The sequence below is a fragment of the Arctopsyche grandis genome, chromosome 12, assembly GCF_051622035.1.
Source record: "Arctopsyche grandis isolate Sample6627 chromosome 12, ASM5162203v2, whole genome shotgun sequence".
NCBI lineage: Eukaryota > Metazoa > Arthropoda > Insecta > Trichoptera > Hydropsychidae > Arctopsyche > Arctopsyche grandis.
The window spans coordinates 24122433-24144346 of record NC_135366.1 but is presented as its reverse complement, the minus strand read 5'-3'; the positions used below and the strand labels follow the sequence as shown (position 1 = coordinate 24144346).

The following is a 21914-nucleotide window of genomic DNA, read 5'->3' as shown; positions in this document are numbered from 1 at the left end:
CCTCATTTATTATTATACACCGTATTATTATTATCTAGTAGGCCTTTGGTTTCCACAGTTGATACTTCAATAGCTAATTTTCCTCACATTTATCCCGGTTTGTAAATCCCTCAGTGCGGATTTTATCGCGGAATGCAGCGACCCACTACCATCTCGGCGGGGGTGGTTTAACTCACCCCTAGTCTCCCCGATTCAAACAATGTTTGTACGGGTGTGTGTGTGTGTCCGACAAAAAGCGTCACATTCATATCGGAAAATCTCCGTTTTTCATGAAAAACTCGACGGTTTTCCCCCTCACTGCTTGTCGCTTATCCCACCATAACGAGTTATAAACGACGACACATCTGAGGTTTCACATAAAATTTGAATTGTAGGCAATAACGTCGCTTTTACGTGATCGAAATCGTGTCATAGGTCTTGCGGTGTAAACTAGGCATGAATTGTTGAGTTTGGAAATATAGTAGTCCTACTTTTGCTACTTTCAAATATAATAGCTATCTCAAATGCCTTATTTCTGTATGATAATTCAATTTGTGTGACTCGTATGACTCATATAACGATGTTAAGTAAAATCGTGCAAGTATTTTAATGAATCCCATTAATGATTGTCATCTATTTACAAAAATTACAAAATTACATCTATTACAAAACTACGACCAGCAGCATAGATCAATGGTTAGCATGTAATGCTTTCCATTTTTTGGTCACGGGTTCTATCCCTGTTGTGTGCTGCTGGCCAGACCGTGGATATGTGACCCCAAGATCGATCGTTTCGTCATCAGCATAGCTTGGTGGTTGCATTAATTCTAGCCACTGAAAGGTGGCCGGTTGAAATCCTGTGGGTTTACCTCGATTCGAAAGAGTTTATTCCGAGTGTTTATGTAGTGCTGCTGGTCAGACTTGGATATTTGTGACTCCAAGTCGATCGTTTCCTATCAGAGTTTGCCTAGCTTATCAGATTTCATTGAAACGGTTCCAACAAATTAGCAACATTTACTCATCTCTCGCAATTTTCGAGTTTTTATCATTTCGAATACGCTGATTCGTATAAAAACCAGCAGCAACCAGTGGGAGTCCAACTCATGACCACTATGTTTTTGAAAACATATACACTAACTATGTATGCTAACCACTAACTAGTCCACACTGTTGGTTGAAAGTCATACACATATTATAGGACGATTCGTGTCGAACGCACATAGTACTTACAGATTGGTTCATAAATTCACGATTGGCGGCTCACAAATCAACCTAAAAGTCTCAATTTACACCTTTCCCAAAATTTAATACATCGTTAAAATCGCGTGACCCGTCGTATCCAATTTTCTCATTCCACGATCAAAAATCTGCACCGTCAGGGGAGTCTGCGCGAACACTCCCACCCCATATCCGTCAAGGGGGACCAAAGTAAACCAGGGTCTATCCAAGACTAGGACAATGACCAAAATCCTAGTGAGGTAATAAATCAATTTCACCAGAAAAAAAACGTATTTTATTCAACATGAAAGGGTCAAGAGGGCATCGCATCGTTGACATAACAGGAAGTTGCATTTGCATCAGAGTGCACGCCATACTTTCGGCCGGCGCTGTATACCAGCCAGAACTTAATCATGGTATGTGCGTTATTTACGACACACTCTCCGCGTGGTATTAAATTTGTTCGATAGGCGGCAAGTTATTTATAATCAATTTTCAATTCTCGAACTTACTATGTGTATTTATGTAGACGCGTGCATTATTGATTTTAATAATAAAGATTATTTAATTGAACCGAGTTGATGACCCTGTTGTTTCGTTTGAATTCGTAACGAGGGGGATGCACCCGTCGGGTAATCTTCTCATTGTGTGCAGTTTCGAAATTGCATTCGCTGTGTAAAGAACGGTCAAAATTTAATGTCGCAAGTTGCCATAAACGATTTTAATACGGGGTTGTTTCAGCGGGTGAACGGATTATAAACCGAACATGAAAATTTCATTTTTATTTAAAAATCAAAACGGTATTCTAAAAAAAAATGCGGTTATTTAATTAAAAATGTTATTGTATGTATGATGATTTTCTATGCGAAAATTTGGTCATAATCACTCATAATAATACTCGCGAATGACACTACATGTAAGGTGTGTTTACAAGATAGTTATTGTTTTATAAAAAGCCGTTTAATCGGGTCAAAATATTTACGTTTATCTTTTAAAAGTTCTTCGCAAATGTCTCCTTATCTTGAACGAGTGTCGGCGTTGCTTAGCAATTTTTAATTTAATTTTTTGACTCAAGATTCTGTCCTTTTAGATTGTATCCACTTGAAACTTCACAAACTTTCTGCGTAACTCATTTGACGACAACGAGAAAGATGTTTCTTCAATTATTTTTTAACCATTTCACGAACTACATACATACGTAGGAACATGTGGCAAGTGTGGTTAATGATTAGCGCTTACATCTTATTTATTTGCAACTTAAATAATTATTTTTACCACGGTTTCACTACAGGATTGCCCCTAAGGCGTCAACCATGGCCAACTTTGTACATATACATATATGCATGAAGTTTATAATATATTTTTTTATTATATACATACATACATAGGTAGATCCGGTGGCCGTCACCGCATCGAAAGTCGAAAAATCGAAATCTTTATGACGATGTTCGTTTACCATGCATACATATGAAGAGCGGGTAGTATATACATATAATATATCAGTGACGTGCGGTAAAATTCTCCCTCTTTTTAGGATACAAGAGGAACAGGCTGTTCCTCTTGTATCCTATCCTACCCGTGCACATTAAGTAAGGCTGTACGGCAAAAAGAAAGAAAATTCAATCGCACGCCACTGATACATATTATATATAACCCTTCGATTTTATTTGCATAAAATTTTTCGGCGCCTGAATGCGGTAGAGCTTTGCGTCATTTACTTTTTCAACATATTCCTGTGAAAACGTCTGCTTTCAATAACTCGTCTCTTGTAAAGGCTATCCGGTTCCTTAATGTGATTGATGAGCATTTGGACCTGTTCAATTGTCATGTTGATGAGCTGGTTAGTTTCTTGAGATTCAATACGAGACTATTATTGTTATAGACTTTTTTTTGTTTTTATTTTGTTATTTTCTTTCTTTTGTTTTGTAAAATTGGTGTGACGCTTTGGGGCAACCTGTCAGGTCACATTGGTCATTTTATTGTTATTATTATTATAAATAATAAATTAAATAAATAAATATACATATGTATATACATCGTACCGTTTACCATGCATACATTCTTTTTGATCTTTAGACTTAAGATCTTTCGATTTTCGATATTTGCTTTTCGATCTTTCGACAAACGATGCAGTGAACCAGACCCTTATACATACACTCTTCTGGGTTTGAAAACTTAATCCTACATATGAATAATCGAACCTGCTTAATTAGTCATAATATCAACAATGTATTAAATGTATTTTTAATCAGCAGATATGTACACTTGTATAAATAACAATGAAGGCACTCAATACTAGGCATAATACATATATATTTTATACATACAACCAAACTTCGACTTTTTGAAGTGAAACTTTCTTCCAATTCACGGTATTGAATTGTATTTATGGTTTTGATGAATTTTATTTATGTTTAGATTCTGCGCGAGTAAATTTCACTTATGTAGTGTGTATTTGCAAATCGATATCATTTATTAAAAGGTTATTTTTTTATATTTTGTATGATTTAACTTTTAAAAAATCTTGTCTACAAGCTGAAATTCGCAAGTATGATTTTATCAACTATCATACTAAATGAGCTAAACGAGCTCGTTATATATGTAGCATGAATGACTATTCGTACTAAGTTCTTCTATATACATATGTTTGAGTCGCATCAGAATTTGAAAGCACCAAAAATCGTCACGTCTACAACAAGAGTTATTGCGACAGAGTATACGATTCGGTTCAAAGACTTCTGTCACTACAGACCGTTATCCGTCTGTTAATCGTCTGTTTGTGATCTAATTCACTCTAACAGCCTCCAGATGATGGAAATTCGATCATCGATGCACCGCCGACGTGTCCCCAATATTTATAAGGCATTTTCACACTATTTATGACTGCTTCAGAGCCGAGCGAACAAATCACAGAAATTGCCTCGCGAGACGGACGCGTCTCCTCTTTATCCCCCTCGGATGAAAAATAGGTCTCCTTTCAGAGTCTAAAAGGAATTTAATTGTTTTAGTGAGCCTGGGGGGGGACTAAACGCTTTTTTAATAGGACCCTTCGTTCTAAAACATTCAACACATAAGAAAACACGGGAAAAAATAAAATGGAAATGAACGTAAACGCATTCGTCTCACATATTCTCGGATGCGTGTCTCGAAAGAGTAGGATTACCCACGACTTGTCAACGTATCGCATCCGACTTGTCAATCTCGGATTTTATCTTGATGTGATGTGACGTTTTAGAGCTCCTGCTTTGAAATTATACAGTGCTTGTTTTTTTGGGCTGTGGAATTTGGAAATGTAAAATTTAGTTGGGTTAGTTTTGTGTCGCATATTGTATTAACTAATAAAATATGCGGATTTATCGTAACGGATTTGTCAAATATCAGACCCCTCTTCAATTTGAAATAAACATGAGAAAAGCCTACATAAATCTACATATGTACATTGGGTATTGATGAATCACTCTTAGTTCTTCTTTCTCGCTTCCTCAATGCTGAGCGTCGTAGTCTTTGTTGTCATCTTGGAATTTATTGACGATCCGCCTCCACTCCTCCCGATTATGTGCCAAGTTAAGGATGATCACGCCAGTTCCTTGATTTGATCAGACCATCTCTTGGGAGACCGTCCTCTCGCTCGCCTTTCCTCCAGCGTTCCAGTGACTACCAGTTTCTCTAGACTCTCTATGTAAATTATTTCTGGTCATATTGCCAAAGTATGAAAAAACATTTTTCCTAGATATTGTGAAGAGTTTCTGAGAGGGCCAGATCTTCGAGGATGCAGATGTTCGTGCGTCTTCCACTCTTAGTTAGTAATTCAATATTCATATATGTACATACATCTACTCGCTCATTTCTTTGCTGACTCCAAATGTGACTCTAATCAAAACATCACGACTCTGATTCTACATCCCTGGTTTTAATCGATACTTCTTTGAAATCTCCCAGTGAGTATGAAACTGTGAGTTGATTCTCAACGGGTTGTGTGTCAATACACTGTTCACGAGTTGTGTTCGCCAAAATGACTATACAACTCCTATATGATTTAAGGCAAGACTTGCGCGATGACTCATTCTGAATTTAATATAAAACTGTTCTCGGGGCTGTGTGGGGATGCTATGTGGAAGGCCGCAAGACTACCTGCATTTCTATGTGCCAATGTTACTTTACTTCAAAAAATGGGCGAGAAACATATGCCTATTAGATGAGTGGACGTTAAGGGGGTGTGAATTGGGCGGTCATGAGGCCTCCACATCAACATTTTGAGCTAAAATGAAAGAATTAGTCATCCCGTACTGCTATGCTAGGAATATATCAGTTGCCACATACACCAACTGTAATCAAAAGATGGACACCTTAAGAACGCCCAAGCTGTTGTGTGCTTATTCGAAAATATATGACTACGCTTCTTCATATGTAACAAAATTTTCATTCGCTCACTAGGATGGAAATATTTCTTCTGCCTCATAATAAGTAACGATATAGAAATATTTCTGGACCGCCCACGGCGCTAGGTAATTACGCCAATATGAAATAGGAGGTATTCAACCGTTTGAACTCTACTATTTAGAAGCATATCATTGCGACGGCGTCATTTAGTAATATTCTAAAGAATTTATACTAAAATTTTATGTAAACATCTTGAACGTCTATTAACAACACAGACAGACATAAAAATCTAATACAAATCTAAACATCGACTGAAGACATTCATTCGCACCTTCAAATATACCCACACTTCACACCTGCGAAATGAACTCGACGTAGAGAAAAATTGAAAGGACACGCAGTTTGAGAAGCGAGGCAATCTTTAAAATCGAAACAGTTGAATGAACCCTCCGACCAAACCCATTATGTACAATACAAAATACAGTAAGTATACTATACTAAACTGAACGATGCACGCGATAATTTCATTTGCATACCAAAAACGCATCAGATATTGCACCATAGGTGACCCCTGATCCCATTGCTCTTCGTTTCGAGAGTGAGCGATCTGTATCTGGCACTCGAACCTATTCACATATTCAAATATATACAGATTCGAGAGTGCAGATTAGCTCGGAATCCGTAGTAATAGATGTGTAGCCAGCTGGGTCTAAACGTCAGTGTGTTACTGGGTCTGTAATCGATTTTGTTCTTATATCGATTTTACAGCTGAAAGCCGCAGTGTAGTTATAATATTGTGGGTATGTGGAACCCATAGCGTGACTTTGGCTATGTCAGTCTATTATACGTACTTTCGTTTGTCGCTTGAGCTCTTTTAGTTTCGAACGGTGGTAGTTCCTAATCTTTTAAAAGCTCCTTTGTAGCGCGGTTAAGAGGATGAATGTATTTGGAGCACATATAATACTAGTTACTTTGTTTTGTGCTCGTTACGGTAGTAATGTATTTCGCCTATGGGTGTCTACTTGCATAATTCGAAGTGGAGGTTTGTTTTTGTGAAATCACGGTGTAGGAAAGATGGATAAGGTTAGTGCTCCTCAACATTGATGGCGCCAAAATCGATCCTAATTTTGGGGGCTCAGTACTCCATAAGATTTATTGTCCTCAATCGTACGTACGAATATAAAAGTAGTATGACATTGTAGAGCAATTGAAAATGCTGTTTGATGGAAGATGGCAAGTGGTACCCAAGAGAATCTATAATAGAAAGTTATCTAAAATTTTATCCTAGGATAGTGTGCATATTGGTAATACTTCAATGTTTAATGAATAAAGGTACACTTTGAATCGATCCGACTGATTGTATGGGCAGTTTCCAGAGCAGTTGTTTATTATTTTCCAGCCGCTCTGTCAATATTCCACGCCCGCAGTCGCTTTCATCCAAATTATATTTTAAATATGTTAGTCCGATAGCTTTCTGACAAGGATGAGAAAAAGAGATAAGCCATAAAATGTGTCACACTCCAGGAGCAAAACTTCTTTAATGACACAGACACACACACATAGTTTTGCACACATAAAAAAAACCGCTAGCAAGTATAATCTATGTCATGGCATCTAGGCCTAAAATCCTTATATAGACAGTGATCGATAACGGTGATTCCCATGTTTAAAGAAATTTAGGAGGAACTTGATGAAATTTGCGGATTTTTCACCACAGGAGGCCAAGAACACGCCCGTGTCGTTCGATTCAGTGTGTTTGCGACTTAGCGATGGGGCTCCTTTCGATACCATTAAAACAATTCACCGAAATGTCACCAGTTTCAAATGCTCTTAAAGAGATTTTACAAGTTGAGACCAATTCCATTATGATTTTTCGGTCAGAATTGGGGGATGTAAAAGGATGTAAATACAATTATACATAATTAGGGCTGCCAGATTTATTGATATCCAAACCGGGACATTTTAATTGTATTACCCCCCCCCCCCCAGGCACAGATATTACAAGAAAAAAACGTAAACTTAACAAATTAAATTTAAGATCATTTCTTTTATAAACTAGTATTTCCTTTATCTTTTCTAGTTTATTTAATTATTTTAATATTAAATGAAAATTATTACATATTGCCAAAGAAGATTGAAAAAAAAATAGATTTTCTCAATCTCGCTTTTCTTGCTTTATTAACCATGGATGTGAGATTGAGATACGTGCATATTTTTGCAGTCTCATAACTGCGGCGAGTCGGCATTTCTGAACAATGAAAGGTCAATAAGGGCCGGGCCGCACCGCTCAACTCGCGAACAACTTGGTTGAGGGCGACCAGACCAATGCATGCAGGTAGATGGGATATGCCACACCCGTCAACTTGTTTGTCGCAAATATTTCCATACATTTTTTCGTGTCGCGTGACTAGTCGGCCGACAAAGTTGCACGGTGCGGCCCGGCCCTAAGCATTTATCGAAAATCGGTACATTTGGCTGTCCCGAAAGGTCCTTTCGGGACAGCCAAATGATCAGAGGCGTGAAACCGGGACAGTCCCGGAATACCGGGACAGTCCCGGAATACCGGGACGCCTGACAGCCCTATACATAACATAACATTATAGGATGTAATCTCAGACTATTATCCAAACACATAATATTGAGTTATATCAATAGTTGCTTATCTACTCAAATTGCATACAATGCCACTGGAGCGATACGCAGAGCACAAAAACGGCATTGTCAGTAGCGGCTCGTGTCATAAATGACGTAAGAGACCTGCCATGAACAGTTGCTCGGTGAGGTGTGTGTATGTACCAATATTAGTAACCAACAACCGGTGAATCAACAGTGACGCGGTGCCCCACCCCTGTCACGTGGTCACGTACTGTCACTGACGAACGGACAATGATGCCCATTTTTGGCACACGAATTTTACTTTCCGTTTCGAATAGTCAATTTATACATAATAAATACCCAGTACTTCCTTGTGTAATTTGTGTCTGGGAGATTGCGTGCCGGAAGTTCGCCTAATTTACTGGGTCTAGGTCGGCCAATTTGACCCATTGATGGGCAGTGGGGTGCATTGAACTTCTTGTTATGTAAGAAATTTTGTGTAGTGGAGTAGATTTCGCTGTTTATAAACGTACATAGAACTACTTATTTTAGCTTAGGGTCTTTTGCGGTAATGGAAGTATCCAAGTTGTCGTTTCGTAATAATTAATTTATTTTACCATTGTCTTGTACGTTTGCTTTGTGACTCATTACTGTAGAGCCCGGATAACCAAGGTGCCGTTTATTGTTCAAATGTTGTAAATGCATTGTTAAAGGTTTGCCGAACCTTTTTTACAAAGCATTTACAACAATTGAACAATACGCAGCACCTTGGCTATCCGTACTCATTAGTAGCGATGGATGCATTTCAAATAACAATAGACCGCTCCATTAGTGTTCAAAGCAAAAGAGCAGAATAGCATGGTTTTTCTAATGGTTTTTAATAATTGACGATAGTGAACTATTTTTTGTGCGAAATGCATTCATCTAACGCCGATCTTTGATCATTACAATTCACAATAAATTAGTTTGTTACAGTATTTAACAGGACTTCATATAAAATGATTGCATTTTTTTTTGTATTTGAAAAGAGATCACAGACTTTGAAAGAGATCACATACAATGCGATTTTTCAAGCGATAAATTGTATGCTACGATAAATATCGTGGCAGACAAAGCTGCAAGCGACCCTAATAAAGGGGCAGAAACACACGAGTGGTAGGCGGCACGTGTTTTTTTGTTAAGATAGTTTTGCACATGCAAAAAACCGCTAGCAGGCCTGATCCATGCCACAACTCACCCCCTGGAGTGTTTCGGTGATGTTTCATCCTTGTATTGACAGTTTTGACAGTGATCGACAACGGTGATTCCCATATTTTAAGAAATGTAGGAGAAATTTGTCGAATTAGTAAGATCGTATGAATTAGCAATGACATGGGGATACTCCCATCACAGCTGGATTCAGTGTTTCAGACCACAGACTTGGTAATCTATCACCCAGCAGATTAGGCTGAATGATGGACTGCCGTAGAGTCTACGTAGGTTCCACGACGTAGACCATTTTTAACGGTCTACACAATATAATCGGTCAAATGATCCAAGCGCTAAATTTTCAGTAAGTGGTCGGTCGGTCCCTTTGGTAACAAAAAAATGTTATAAAGAGTTTTGCTCGGTAAAGAGGTAATTAGGGAGAGGGTGACTTTTTAACAACATGCAACATACGGGCGAGTTTTATTATCTTAAGGGCCAAAACGGTTTTTTTTAGATCACCGCAAAAATCACCCCCTGGAGTATTTTTGGTGATATTTTATCATTGTATTGACATACGTTTGACAGTGATCGATAACAGTGATTCCCATATTTGAAGGGATGTAGAAGAAACTTATCGAAATAATAAGATCGTACGAATTAACAATGAACTGGGAACACCCTTCCTTGGCTGGAAGCCACGAAGACGTTCCGTGCCGTTCCCTTCAGTGTGTTCGCCTTAAGACCAACAGGGCTCTTGTGCTAACATGAGTGTCGCTTCCATCTTGCATCCTTCTCGTACACACGCAATTAAGCTATTCAGCTAGTTGCGTGCTTGCGAGCAGGACACAATTTTACTGCCACGTGATATCGAAACATTACAAGTTTCAAAGGTAAAAGTTAACCCATTCCATCGTGATTTCTGGGCGAGAATTTGGGAATGTGAATCAGATAATTCGTATAAATATTATATACAATAGAAGCAAAAAATATATAAAAAAATAAATGAACCCCAGCTTGAACACGTTCTGGTTGTATCTTCTTTCAAAAAATAAATAAAAATAGAATAAATCTAGATTTTGATTAGATTTTTGACTAGATTTTTGATTAGATGATTGATAGAATAAATCTACATAGATCTTTGATTTAGAGGAATAAGAGAAATAAATTAAGGAATTTATTCAATAAATAATTAAAGAAAAAAAAATTAATAGAGATAATCAGTTGAAGGTATAATTTGTGGGATTTAAAGAATATTTATGAATAAAAAATTAATTAAATTTGTGCCAGCAATTGCGGTTAAACAATATGTATATTCAAACATTTTTTTTTAAGTAGAATTTCATATTATGCAGTAAATTCAGCATTTTCATGCATTTTGCATCATCATTGCACAACATCGTGCATTTTGGCTCAATTGTGCAAAGTTTTAATTGAATAACTTCGGAAATTGACTTGAAATGTTTAATGGCTTCCCCGATTAATGGATATTAATGACTCATTTGCATTTAGAAACGGAATTATTTGACGTTCTGCTGTCGCTTCCAATCTGGGTTTTTTTGGTAATATTGATGAATTTATTTTTGTCATTTATTTAAGATCATCCAATATTTTCAGAACGATTTAATTTTTCCCTTCCAACTTTCAGACATATTTTAATAAAATTGTATATAATATTTTTTTGATATTTGCCTTGTAGTCTATAGTAGAAGGTTATTGTAATAACTTAGACGTAAAATTTATTACCCAATAAAATTCAATCGATAGTAAAAATTATAGTCACATTTTCATGCTGGCTCATATTTAAATGGGCGCGCCATTATTATAAATCAAAAAAAAATTTAAAATAATATCAAACTTATCATTATTACCTATTTAGGTACAAGCTCTTCTTATCTAATCTTTATTTACACACAATTGTGTATTATTATTATAAAAACTAATAATTTTGAATTTATTTAACTGCCAATAAAAAGTCAAGTTGTTCCACAGCGGGCCATCATGAATTGAAAAAAAAATCTTAACTCAAAAAATAGAAGCATAGCACAATTATATCATACAATTGTAACAATTTGTACAGTCGGCATATTACTTTGACGCTATTCAATTGCCTCTTCAATTGCATAATTATGACCGTCATAAATAACCACAAAAAATGATGACAATCAACCTCATATGCATCGTGTGAACGATCTCACCAATTGCACCAAACGAATCATCCCCGTAGTTTATCTAACCGAAATCAAGCTGTGCTAATGTTTACGATCAACGTCCATTATAAAGTCATAAAATATGTAGGACTCCAACGAAGTAGTGGAATAATAATAGACCCATCATAAATCTCGACCGGCATAATCGTAAGCTCGTAATTAGTTTCCGGTCGTGTGCACTCACTTATGCATCAACGTTTATTTACAGATAGTCGGAAAAATAAAAGCTCATCTCTGCTTTATTGCCGAGGCGTGTTTCTACTCTTGGAATTGGTGAGCTCTAAACCAAGGGCTCGTTTAAAGCTTTGTAGACGGTTTGAAGAATGAAAGTGCTTGTGTGTGGTTTTGAGAGCAAGATTCCATAAAAGTTCTGGGTCATGCGATAATGCATCGTTCCTTTGGGTAGTTTTGGATTCACAGAAGATCCTTGTTTAAAGTTTTGTAAGTGGCTCGGGGAATATAAAATGCTGGTATGTAGCTATTAGAGCAAGATTCCATAAAAGTTCTGGGTCATGTGATAATGCATTGTTCTTTTGGGTCGTTTTTAATTCATAGAATATCCTCATTAAAAGTTTCGTAGGTTGTTTGGAGAACCGAAAGTGCTCGAGAAATAAATTGACAGACGTTGCTCGTTTGCTAGGTAATTCGGAAAATCAAAATTGTGGGCTTTCAAAAGTAGAATTCAGTAGGAGTTCTGAGTCAATCAATGAGACCTTCTATTGAGTAATGTTAGATTAATGGAAGAAGCTTGCTTGGTACATACATATAGTACTGAGCAAATGTTTGTTGGGCTTTAAGTTGTAAAGAAAACTACGCAGATGGAAGCTTCTCAACAATATGAAAAACGTAGCAACATATTGTCGTGGTTCAAAGGAAACTCTCATATTTCACCCAATAGGCAAAATACTTGCCGATTTTATGAATTCGGCTAAATTTTCATCTAAATTTACAAATTTTTGTACATATTTCATGGTATCTAAAAAATCACTGGTATTTGTCTGTCATGACTGCTGTTTGACTTGTGATGTTGTCATTTGAATTCATCAAAAATTTTCGTTGCATTGGATGTGAATTAAATTTGTCCTTATCTAGATCGTTATTACGCTTTAAAAAAAAGTTGTAAAGTCTCTTCGAAGTGGTACTATTGGGTATCTTGCAACATCCAAGAGATATATGCATACAAAAAAAGAAAGGAGAAATGTTGAGTTTGATCAATTTATACATAGCACCGTCTCAACATTTAACAGTAGGTGCATAAGTACAGGTCCAACTTGAGAATCAAAAGATTTTCACGATTTCTACAAGACTAAACTGAAGCCTTCAGTCTTTCCAACAACCAGGACCCGGAGTTTGACATTTCTAACCAAAATTATCATCATTATTGTTGACTAAACTTAAGATCACTCGCTAATTAGATTATTCACGGGCGACAGCCCCTAGCCCTCGTATCCACAATCTGAATGAAGACCGCCAACTTCAAAAGTGCACTCTCGAGTTAACAGCGATGATTTTATACATATTTTTAGTACCGCGTCTGGCAAAGGAGTTTATACGGCCATAAATAAAGCCTACAATGCAAAATAAGCACCACTTTGTACAAGTACGCTTAATCTGCTCGACTATATTGGGTATGCCTACTTAATTGATAGAGCTTTACGGCCCTGACTAAAAGCTCTGCGGTTTCGTAATCCGGCTTTTGACAAATTTAGTCAATTTCAGTTTTGAACTTGATGAATGCCTCCACTAGATTATCCTATCTCATTTTTCGTCGGTGTCGATTTCCAACGAGCAAAAGTTTCAGCTGTAGTATGAACTCCCTGTATATGACTACCACTAGTGCTGTGATTGTTTCGTTAATTATGATATGTGATGTCTCAACAATACCCTTACATTCTTGTCCGACAACTTAATGAGCATAGCTGCAGGCTGTACGTTGATTTAGCTTCTGTTACCCAAAATGGACCCACCGCAGCTTTGTCACAGAACATTGTTCAATTATAAAATGTATTTATGTATGTTTGTAGTACTAACTTGATGTTTATTCAATTTTCTCGCTTTGATTGATCAACACTTGTTGTTCTTATTAATTGTTTTAATATTTCCGCTTTGCTTTTCGTTCATGGAACCTTATTTTTGTTTTTGCCGAAAGTTTGATTGCGATGGGATGCTTTGCTATTTCGAATCGGGTATATAAATGTATTAGAAAGTTCGGAAATGGGTTGATAAATCTAATTTATAAACCGAACTTGTATATCCACAGTATTGGACTCGTGACTTGCGTATTTCCATTATTTTCCTTTTAGGTCCATGTACATTTATTTATTTATATATTTACTTACATATTAGCCACAGTGACATTACAGAATACTCTCACGCGTCACTGTGACCAGACATATTAAAATAATACAAATACTATATATAAGAAAATAAGCGAGACATGTATGTTATAGATAATTAGTTTTTGAAATCAAATTCAAATAGTGGTGACATAGTGGGTAGGATGGTTTTTACCAATTTGATGGAGGAACAGCTTCAACTATGAAATCAGATAAATTGGCAAACTCTGATAGGAAACGATGGACTTGGAGTCACAAATATCTAAGTATGACCAGTAGCATTGAAGATTACACTCAGAATAAGTTCTTTTCAATCGCGGTTAGCTCACGGGATCGAACCAGGTGACCTCTCGATGCTTAATGTCAATGCAACCACCGAGTCATGCTCCTTTTGAACCATTATATTATAGTATGTGGAATCACAGAAGAGCATCTTTAACTTTGTGTATTAATAAATAAACAAATGTTTTATAATACACGCTACAAAAGTAAAACTTTCGTATGCAAAATCTACACACACAGAAACTAGTTAGGTTTGTAAAGTAATTATCAAGAAAGGGTGAGAGGACATTCCGCTTTGAAAGACAGCAATACTGTCACAATATGGTATTTCCGAAAATATTAATATGCGCATGCGCACTTTTGTTAGTGCGGGTGCACTCGCCATTATGACGTCACGTCATGCGATAATATCCCCACAGTGGGCAAAGGAAGCCGAATTCTGCTTGTTTCTGCTGTATAATATGAATGATCATGTCGGTTACTGCTGTAACAGTTATGTCACATACACGTTACGGAACACATGAATGTGTCCATATATGTAGAATGTACTAAAGAATATTTTTCATACTACTGTTGCGTACGGGTGGGTGGAGGATCCAAGTAAAAGGCCAACAGTCGTTTCACAGCATTTATTGATGATTAAGGAGTTACACGCACTATTACCGCTCAGTCCAGAATGACATGATATCGCCTACGTACCGCCTTATAAAGGGTAGATCTCTCAGGACGCCTAATCTGTTTACCTTTTGTATAGTCACGTATTCGGATATGTATTTCCACGACATTGGGTCTCCCCGTACCGATTCTGAGAAAAGCCTAATAACGGTCATTGTTTAGCCTAAATGCACTTAGAGTCCAGATATAATCCTTGAAAGTAAGTGCATGCACTTAGTTAACCCGATAACAGATATCCGTTGGTCTAAGTACAATTCGCTCAATCCACGGCATACGTAACACTACTATGATTCCTAGATTCAAGGTATTATTTAGTTGAGTTTTAGTAGCAGAACTCGACTTAAGGGTAGTTCTTGGCAAGTCACACTTAAGTCGAATAGATTTTGGAATCTCGCTAATTATTTTACTAGAGGCGCCTTCCATTCCAGTAGTTTAGTCGAGTGGTTGGAGAAGTGCGCTCTAAAATTTAGTATCACTCGACTAATCGACTGCCAGACCGCATACCAGTCGTAATGAAAATCCCATTTTAACGTGAGCGGTTTGTTTTATTCGAAATTTATTCAAATTGAATCCGAACCCGTCAAAATACGGCCAGATCCGTGCGACTAATTCCGCTAATTCGAGATTAATTTCGACGTCAAGTTTGCGACCGGCAATTACGCACAATCCGACCCCTCCCTAGAGGCCCTTTCGGATTTAATTGCGAATTCACATCAAGGTCTCGGGCGTATGTCCTCGCGAGAACGGACAGGATGATGAGGCGCGCATGCGCATAAATTCGCATACTCAAGGTCAAACTTTACCCCCTTCACCCCCCTCCCGAGTTTATGAAGGGTGGTAGATAAAAGGATTAAAACAAATGCGTGCATGTGTGTAGGTGTATGAGGTAATCGTTATCCGACATTTGAAACTGGGACACCAGTGTAGGCCAACCTTCATTTCTTTTGCGTTAATTAGTTGTAATATGAGGGGGAGGGGGAGGGTTCTTGTACAGTGGAAAAATCTATATGATTTCCTGTTTCATTATTATTGATTTCTGAATGGTTCATTCGTATCGCGTCAATTTGTGAACTATGTATGTAGACTCGTGTAAACATGCTAATTTAGTCGAGTGGGCTAGTTAGCTATAAGCTCGTATGAATTAGTCTCGTTTTTTGTTTTCATGCTTTTGGTCTGGTGAGCTTTCTTATGCTATATTTGCACATTAACTGGAAATCTGATGTACATATAGTCAGTCGTTTAGTTGAGTAGAGTCAGTGAATTCAAGAATTAATTACGTTTTGAAAAAAATATACATATATAGAAGAAGAAAGATTTTCCTGGTATTTATATATAGGTAGAACTTTTATATATATATATAATATTATATATATATATATATATATATATATATATATATATATATATATATATATATATATATATATATATATATATATATATATATATATATATATATATATATATATATATATATATATAGTAAAAGTCGGGTTTCTAGACGAGTTGGATCCGCTAGGCTCGGTCGACCCGCTCCTTCCTGTGATTGGCTGCTTTTTGCGAGTACTCAAGTATTGAAGTGCCGTGAATAAACTCGACTTTTACCTGATGAAATACTCCAACATATACTGCCTGGTTCGCATACAATGTCAGAGGGATGGGCAGCGTACGGAAATATTCTGAATTCCGGTACACAGTGGTTCACCGGGATAATTTCGTGGGTCCAAATGATTGTGAAATACATACGCAAAATGTGGAAAAAATGTGGATGCGTGTGAAAAGAAAGATGAAGCGTCAATTTGGCACAAAGCGTGCCCGTTTTGATTCATATTTATATGAATTTGTATTGAACCACAAACGAATGCGTGTATATTCCATTCGCAATATGTGGAATATTTCCGTACGCTGCCCAACAGTCTGAAATTATATGCGAACCAGGCAGTATATGTCTGAGTAATCAGACATCAGGTAAAAGTCGAGTTTATTCACGGCACGGCAATACTCGAGTACTCACAAAAAGCAGCCAATCACAGGAAGGAACGGGTCGACCGAGCCTAACGTTGTAATGTGGTTTCCATGGAATTTCCCATTTCAACTACATCTGGTGAGACTATTTAAAGATAACTGTTGACAGTTAGCACTTAAACTGAAACCAATAGTTCATGTATGAACAAAATAATATGTTCATGAACTGACCAGAGTGAAAACTTGGACTGAAACTGTATGTACATATTTACATAAGTTCAAGTTCAGTACATTGCGTTCGTTCGTGAACATACTAGTCTGTTCATATACAAAACGATCTGGCCAGTTATTTTATACACAAAAGAACATATTAACTATTAGACATACATACATACATACATAAGTCAAGTATTAACAAACGCTTGCCACATCCTCCATTATTTTGTATGCGTACCCTGAGTTGCAATATTTTGAAAAACAGCGGCAACGAGAGTTATACCATCGTTGTAATGCGGTTCCATAGGATTACCTATTTTAAATATTTGGCATTTTGACATATCAAATGCTAATACGTCTACATATAAGTATATTCAGTTGCTTTTCTCAACTTTGATTTTATAATTGAGTGCTTCAAATATTGAGAAAGAGGAAGATGTGGATGAGGAGCCTAATTTTTTAAATCGTTTAAGTTAAATTTTATTTTGTCGGAGGTCATAGTTGTGTTAATTGTATCGCCTTTACTCCCGTGGGTAAATTGAATTAATTAGATTGTATAATATATAGGGGAGGGTTTTCCTTCCGGGTCGTTTCCTTTTATTGTTTCGCCTAATGTCCTTTCGGTCTGAATTTAAATGTGAAGTCGTTCATTTCACTTTTAATTGTTTTCGAGTGCTTATATTATAACTTTGTTTGTGCTTTTATAATAGTATTGTTTATTTATTGATTTTCGGTGAATGTGGGTATTTTAAAATGTACATACTATAAGCTTTATAAGAAACGATAATTAGTATTCACGTTTAGTATTAGATAAATGTTAAAAAAAATTATTATGCAAATGTAATTTTTACTGTAATGGTCGAAACGTGCTTTGACCAAATTTGCTATGCAATTCTATTTAGTTGTGGAATATCCAAGGGGGTATTTTATACGGATGATTTATTTTTCATTTAATCATTCGTACATGTTTTTATTTAATTGCTTCGCGAAATGTTTGCACTCATAAATGCCTTCGTTTCAGTGGTGCCCAAACTTTATTTTTATAATCAGATTAGTATCAAATAAGTGAAATTACTGAACGAGGAGTGTTTTTGAACACATGTGCAGAACGAAATCCGGTCACGAATGTACATATTTTAGGGACCCTATAACATGATCGACTTTGGGTCGCCATTCTGTGAGTCGATTTGATGTTGGTGGCTACTACTTTACTTCCTTCCTTCGTCATATTAGTCAGTCGTGTATTAAACCACACTTCATTGCTTTCGCCCCTTTATTATCTACATAGAATCCTTGTATTATTATTTTCAAGTCACGAAAGCAACTGCATATATCGTCGCCACAACCATGAGTACACTTAAATGTTTGCAGTATGAAATCGGGTCACGAAATTGACTAAAATGTATTTACGCCTTGTAGTATACTTGAAAGTAGACATACAGTACGAAATCGAGTCACAGAAGCAACTAATACGTATTTACATCGATATCTTCCATGATTAACCCACCAATTAGTACTACGAAGTATACATTTGCACTTCCCAACCAAATATGTACTATCTAAGTCCTAAGAGACAAATTCAAAACACAAAATCGAAACTTGCACGTCAGTAGAACAAAATCGGATCACGTCTTGTACGTATGGATGTAATATATATGTACGAAATTGGGTCACGAAAGTAATTAAAATGCATTTACTTATAAAATTATTGCACTAATTTGCGCCTCTTAGTTTAATTGAAAGTATGCATACAGTACGAAATCGAGTCACGGAAACATCTAATACATACATATTTAAAATCGATATCTTCCATGATTAACCCATCAATGTATTAAACATTTCCAGCCAAGTATGTACTCCCTAAGAGCTTAATTCGAAATACAAAATCGAAACTTGCACGTCAGTAGTACAAAATCGGATCACGCTTTTCACGTTTAAAAGTACGAAATTGAGTAATATACATTACTAAAATAATGTAAATCAAGTTACGAAAACACAATCATCATCTTTTAAAGATTTATTTTTAGATATTTTTGCACATTTAAAAAAAAACACTAGCACGTTTGATCCACGCCATGCCAAATTTCACCCATTGTAGTGTTTTCGTTATATTGACATGTTTTTGACAGTGATCGATAACGGTGATTCCCATATTTGAAGAAATATAGGAGAAACTCGTCGAAATTATAAGATCGTACGAATTAGCAATGACATGAGGATACGCCCATCACAGCTGGAGTCTACCTCGGCGTGCCGTACGATTCTGTGTGTCTGCGATCTAAAGCTCCAAAAGTAAGATAAATCAAAGTCTAAGGGTGCAGATACAAAGAGTTGCACGCTGCACGTGGTTATTTTTAGATAGTTTTGCACATGTAAAATAAACCGCTAGCACGCCTGATCTACGCCAGGCCAAAATTCACCCCCTGGAGTGTTTTCGTCATATATTTTTCTTGTATTGACATATTTTTGACAGTGATCGATAACGGTGATTCACACATTTGAAGAAATGTAGGAGAAACTCGTCGAAATTATAAGATCGTACGAATTAGCAATGACATGAGGATACGCCCATCACAGCTGGAGTCTACTTAGGCGTGTCGTACCGTACGATTCAGTATATCGGCGCCAAGTCTTAGCTTGATAATAAATATGTATTTATTTTATTTATTTAATAAACAGAGAGAAACTTACAGCTAAAACCAAGATAATAAAATAAATAGTTAAACATTTACTTTCGTATATAGTGATTTAGCAAACCAAAATCGTAATTCTACTGACATTTTGACACTAATAGTCTAATTGCATACATACGACGGAACAATTTGAGAACTTTCGCACTAACTCATTCCCCAGGAGTAATTTATCGTAGTGTACATTTATGTTGTTTTGGGGTCACGAGTTTAAAACTCACCCTATTGTTACCCCGGAGAATCTAGGGGACACATTTAAATTAAAACGCATACCCATACACACCACGACACCTCAAGCTTAACACCAAAAGTTATGTAAATCTGCCACTATATATATTATATTTCTACTTTCAGATACACAGCCCCGTCATGAAGCCTCGATGGAGTCAACAAATCTTCACAGTGCTGGTCTTCGCCGCCGTCTGCCACAGTCAGAGCTTCGAATATCCCCGCAGCGACAGGCCATACACATCGGACCAGAACTACCCTAACTATCCCCTTAACCCGGACCCGAACAACCCGAACTACAACCGAGACCCGAACAATCCCAACTACAACCGAGACTATGCCCGGAACAATCAGAATGATCCGAACATCACTCCCGATCCCAGCTTCCCGTACAACGATCTCAATTATCCGAATAGGAATCCGGACTTTTCGGACAATCCAAGGAATCCGAACTCCAACCGGGACGATATCTACAATAAGGATAATCCGTACAATAGGAATGATTATCCGGAGAGTAATGACGGGTTCAACAGAGACTTGCCGGGGAATAGGAACGAGTTTGATCCGAGGCCGACTTGGGTCGATAGTCGATCCGGTGTATTCGTACCACCTGTGGAGTCCAATAGTGTTATCATTAATGAAGCGTGAGTATTTCGTTTGTTGATTTGGATCATTTTTATGTGTATTAGAATCATTGTAAATCATTTTTATTCTATTTATGATGCCGCTAGTTACGGGTGAGTGTGATCTTTCGGGTATTGTTCAGCAACGATAAGCTTCATATATTTTCCATCACAATAGTATTTGCCATATTAGCTTCGATATTTCATAATAATGTATTGCATTCATTTGTTATTGAATGAAAAATGTATTTAAAATCATAAATACAAGGTCAAATTTTAACAAAAACGTATGGTATATTGGACTCAAATTACCAGTTGATAATGGCATTGTAATACATCACATTCATAACTCTCAAATTAAGTGTATTAATTTTCATTTAATCGAGAAATTAACTAGAGGTTTGAGTCTGATTTACCATACATTTCCTAAGTTGACACCTTTATGACGACCGAGGTGTAAGAATTGTATTCTATTTCATTTATGATAATTATTCATTGACGGCACTATGGAGCTTCAGATTATTGGTTAGTATTTCATTAACAATCCTTAACTACATATATAAATTTATAGGTTATAAATTTTAAAATCATATTCAAATAGTGATGACAAATAGTGGGTAGGTTGGTTTTTGGCAATTTGATGAGAGACCGTTTCAACAATTATATCAGATAAATTGACAAACTCTGATAGGAAACGATCTACTTGGAGTCACAAATATCCAAGTATAACCAATAGCACTATAGATAATACTCGGAATAAATTCTTTTCAATCGAGATCAACCCACGGAATCGAACCCAACAATCTCTCGGTGGTTAGTATTAACGCAACCACCAAGCTTTGCTGCTGGCTATTAAATACAAATCTATTGTAATTTTCTATAAAATGTATGTGTTGTAGTCCAATTCAGTATATTTTGTTCGTTCATGAACATACTAGTTTGTTCATACACGAACCAGTTATAATGTACGCAAAATAACAAATTGACAATCGAAGTAGTTTATTAATGCACAAGTATTCTCAATTGTTTGTCCCATCCTCTATGTAGGTATATATGCTCACTCTGGGTTGCAATGGTTTGAAAAATTAGCGTAAACAGGAATTATAGTAACGTTGTAATGCGGATTCCATGGGATTTCCCTTGTAAATAAAATTGCGTTTTGACAGCTAATAGTTTCTTCCCTGTTGAGTTTATTTGAAGATGGCTTGTGACTATTAGCACTTAAATTGAATCCAATAGTTCGTGTATGAACAAACTAGTATGTTCATGAACGAACTAGAATGAACACTTGGACTGTAATGTATGCATATATTTTATCCAAAGATTCTTCAC

General features: G+C 36.6%; 1 protein-coding gene across 1 annotated transcript in view; it reads left to right on the top strand.

Moving 5' to 3' along the window:
* Mcr (macroglobulin complement-related) overlaps nucleotides 1-21914 on the top strand; it is a 54205-nt gene that overhangs the window by 16455 nt on the left and 15836 nt on the right. The window contains exon 2 of the mRNA XM_077443355.1: nucleotides 20086-20603. Within this exon, the coding sequence (XP_077299481.1) occupies nucleotides 20101-20603 (503 nt within the window). The 5' untranslated portion in view covers nucleotides 20086-20100. The remainder of the gene's footprint in view (nucleotides 1-20085; nucleotides 20604-21914) is intronic.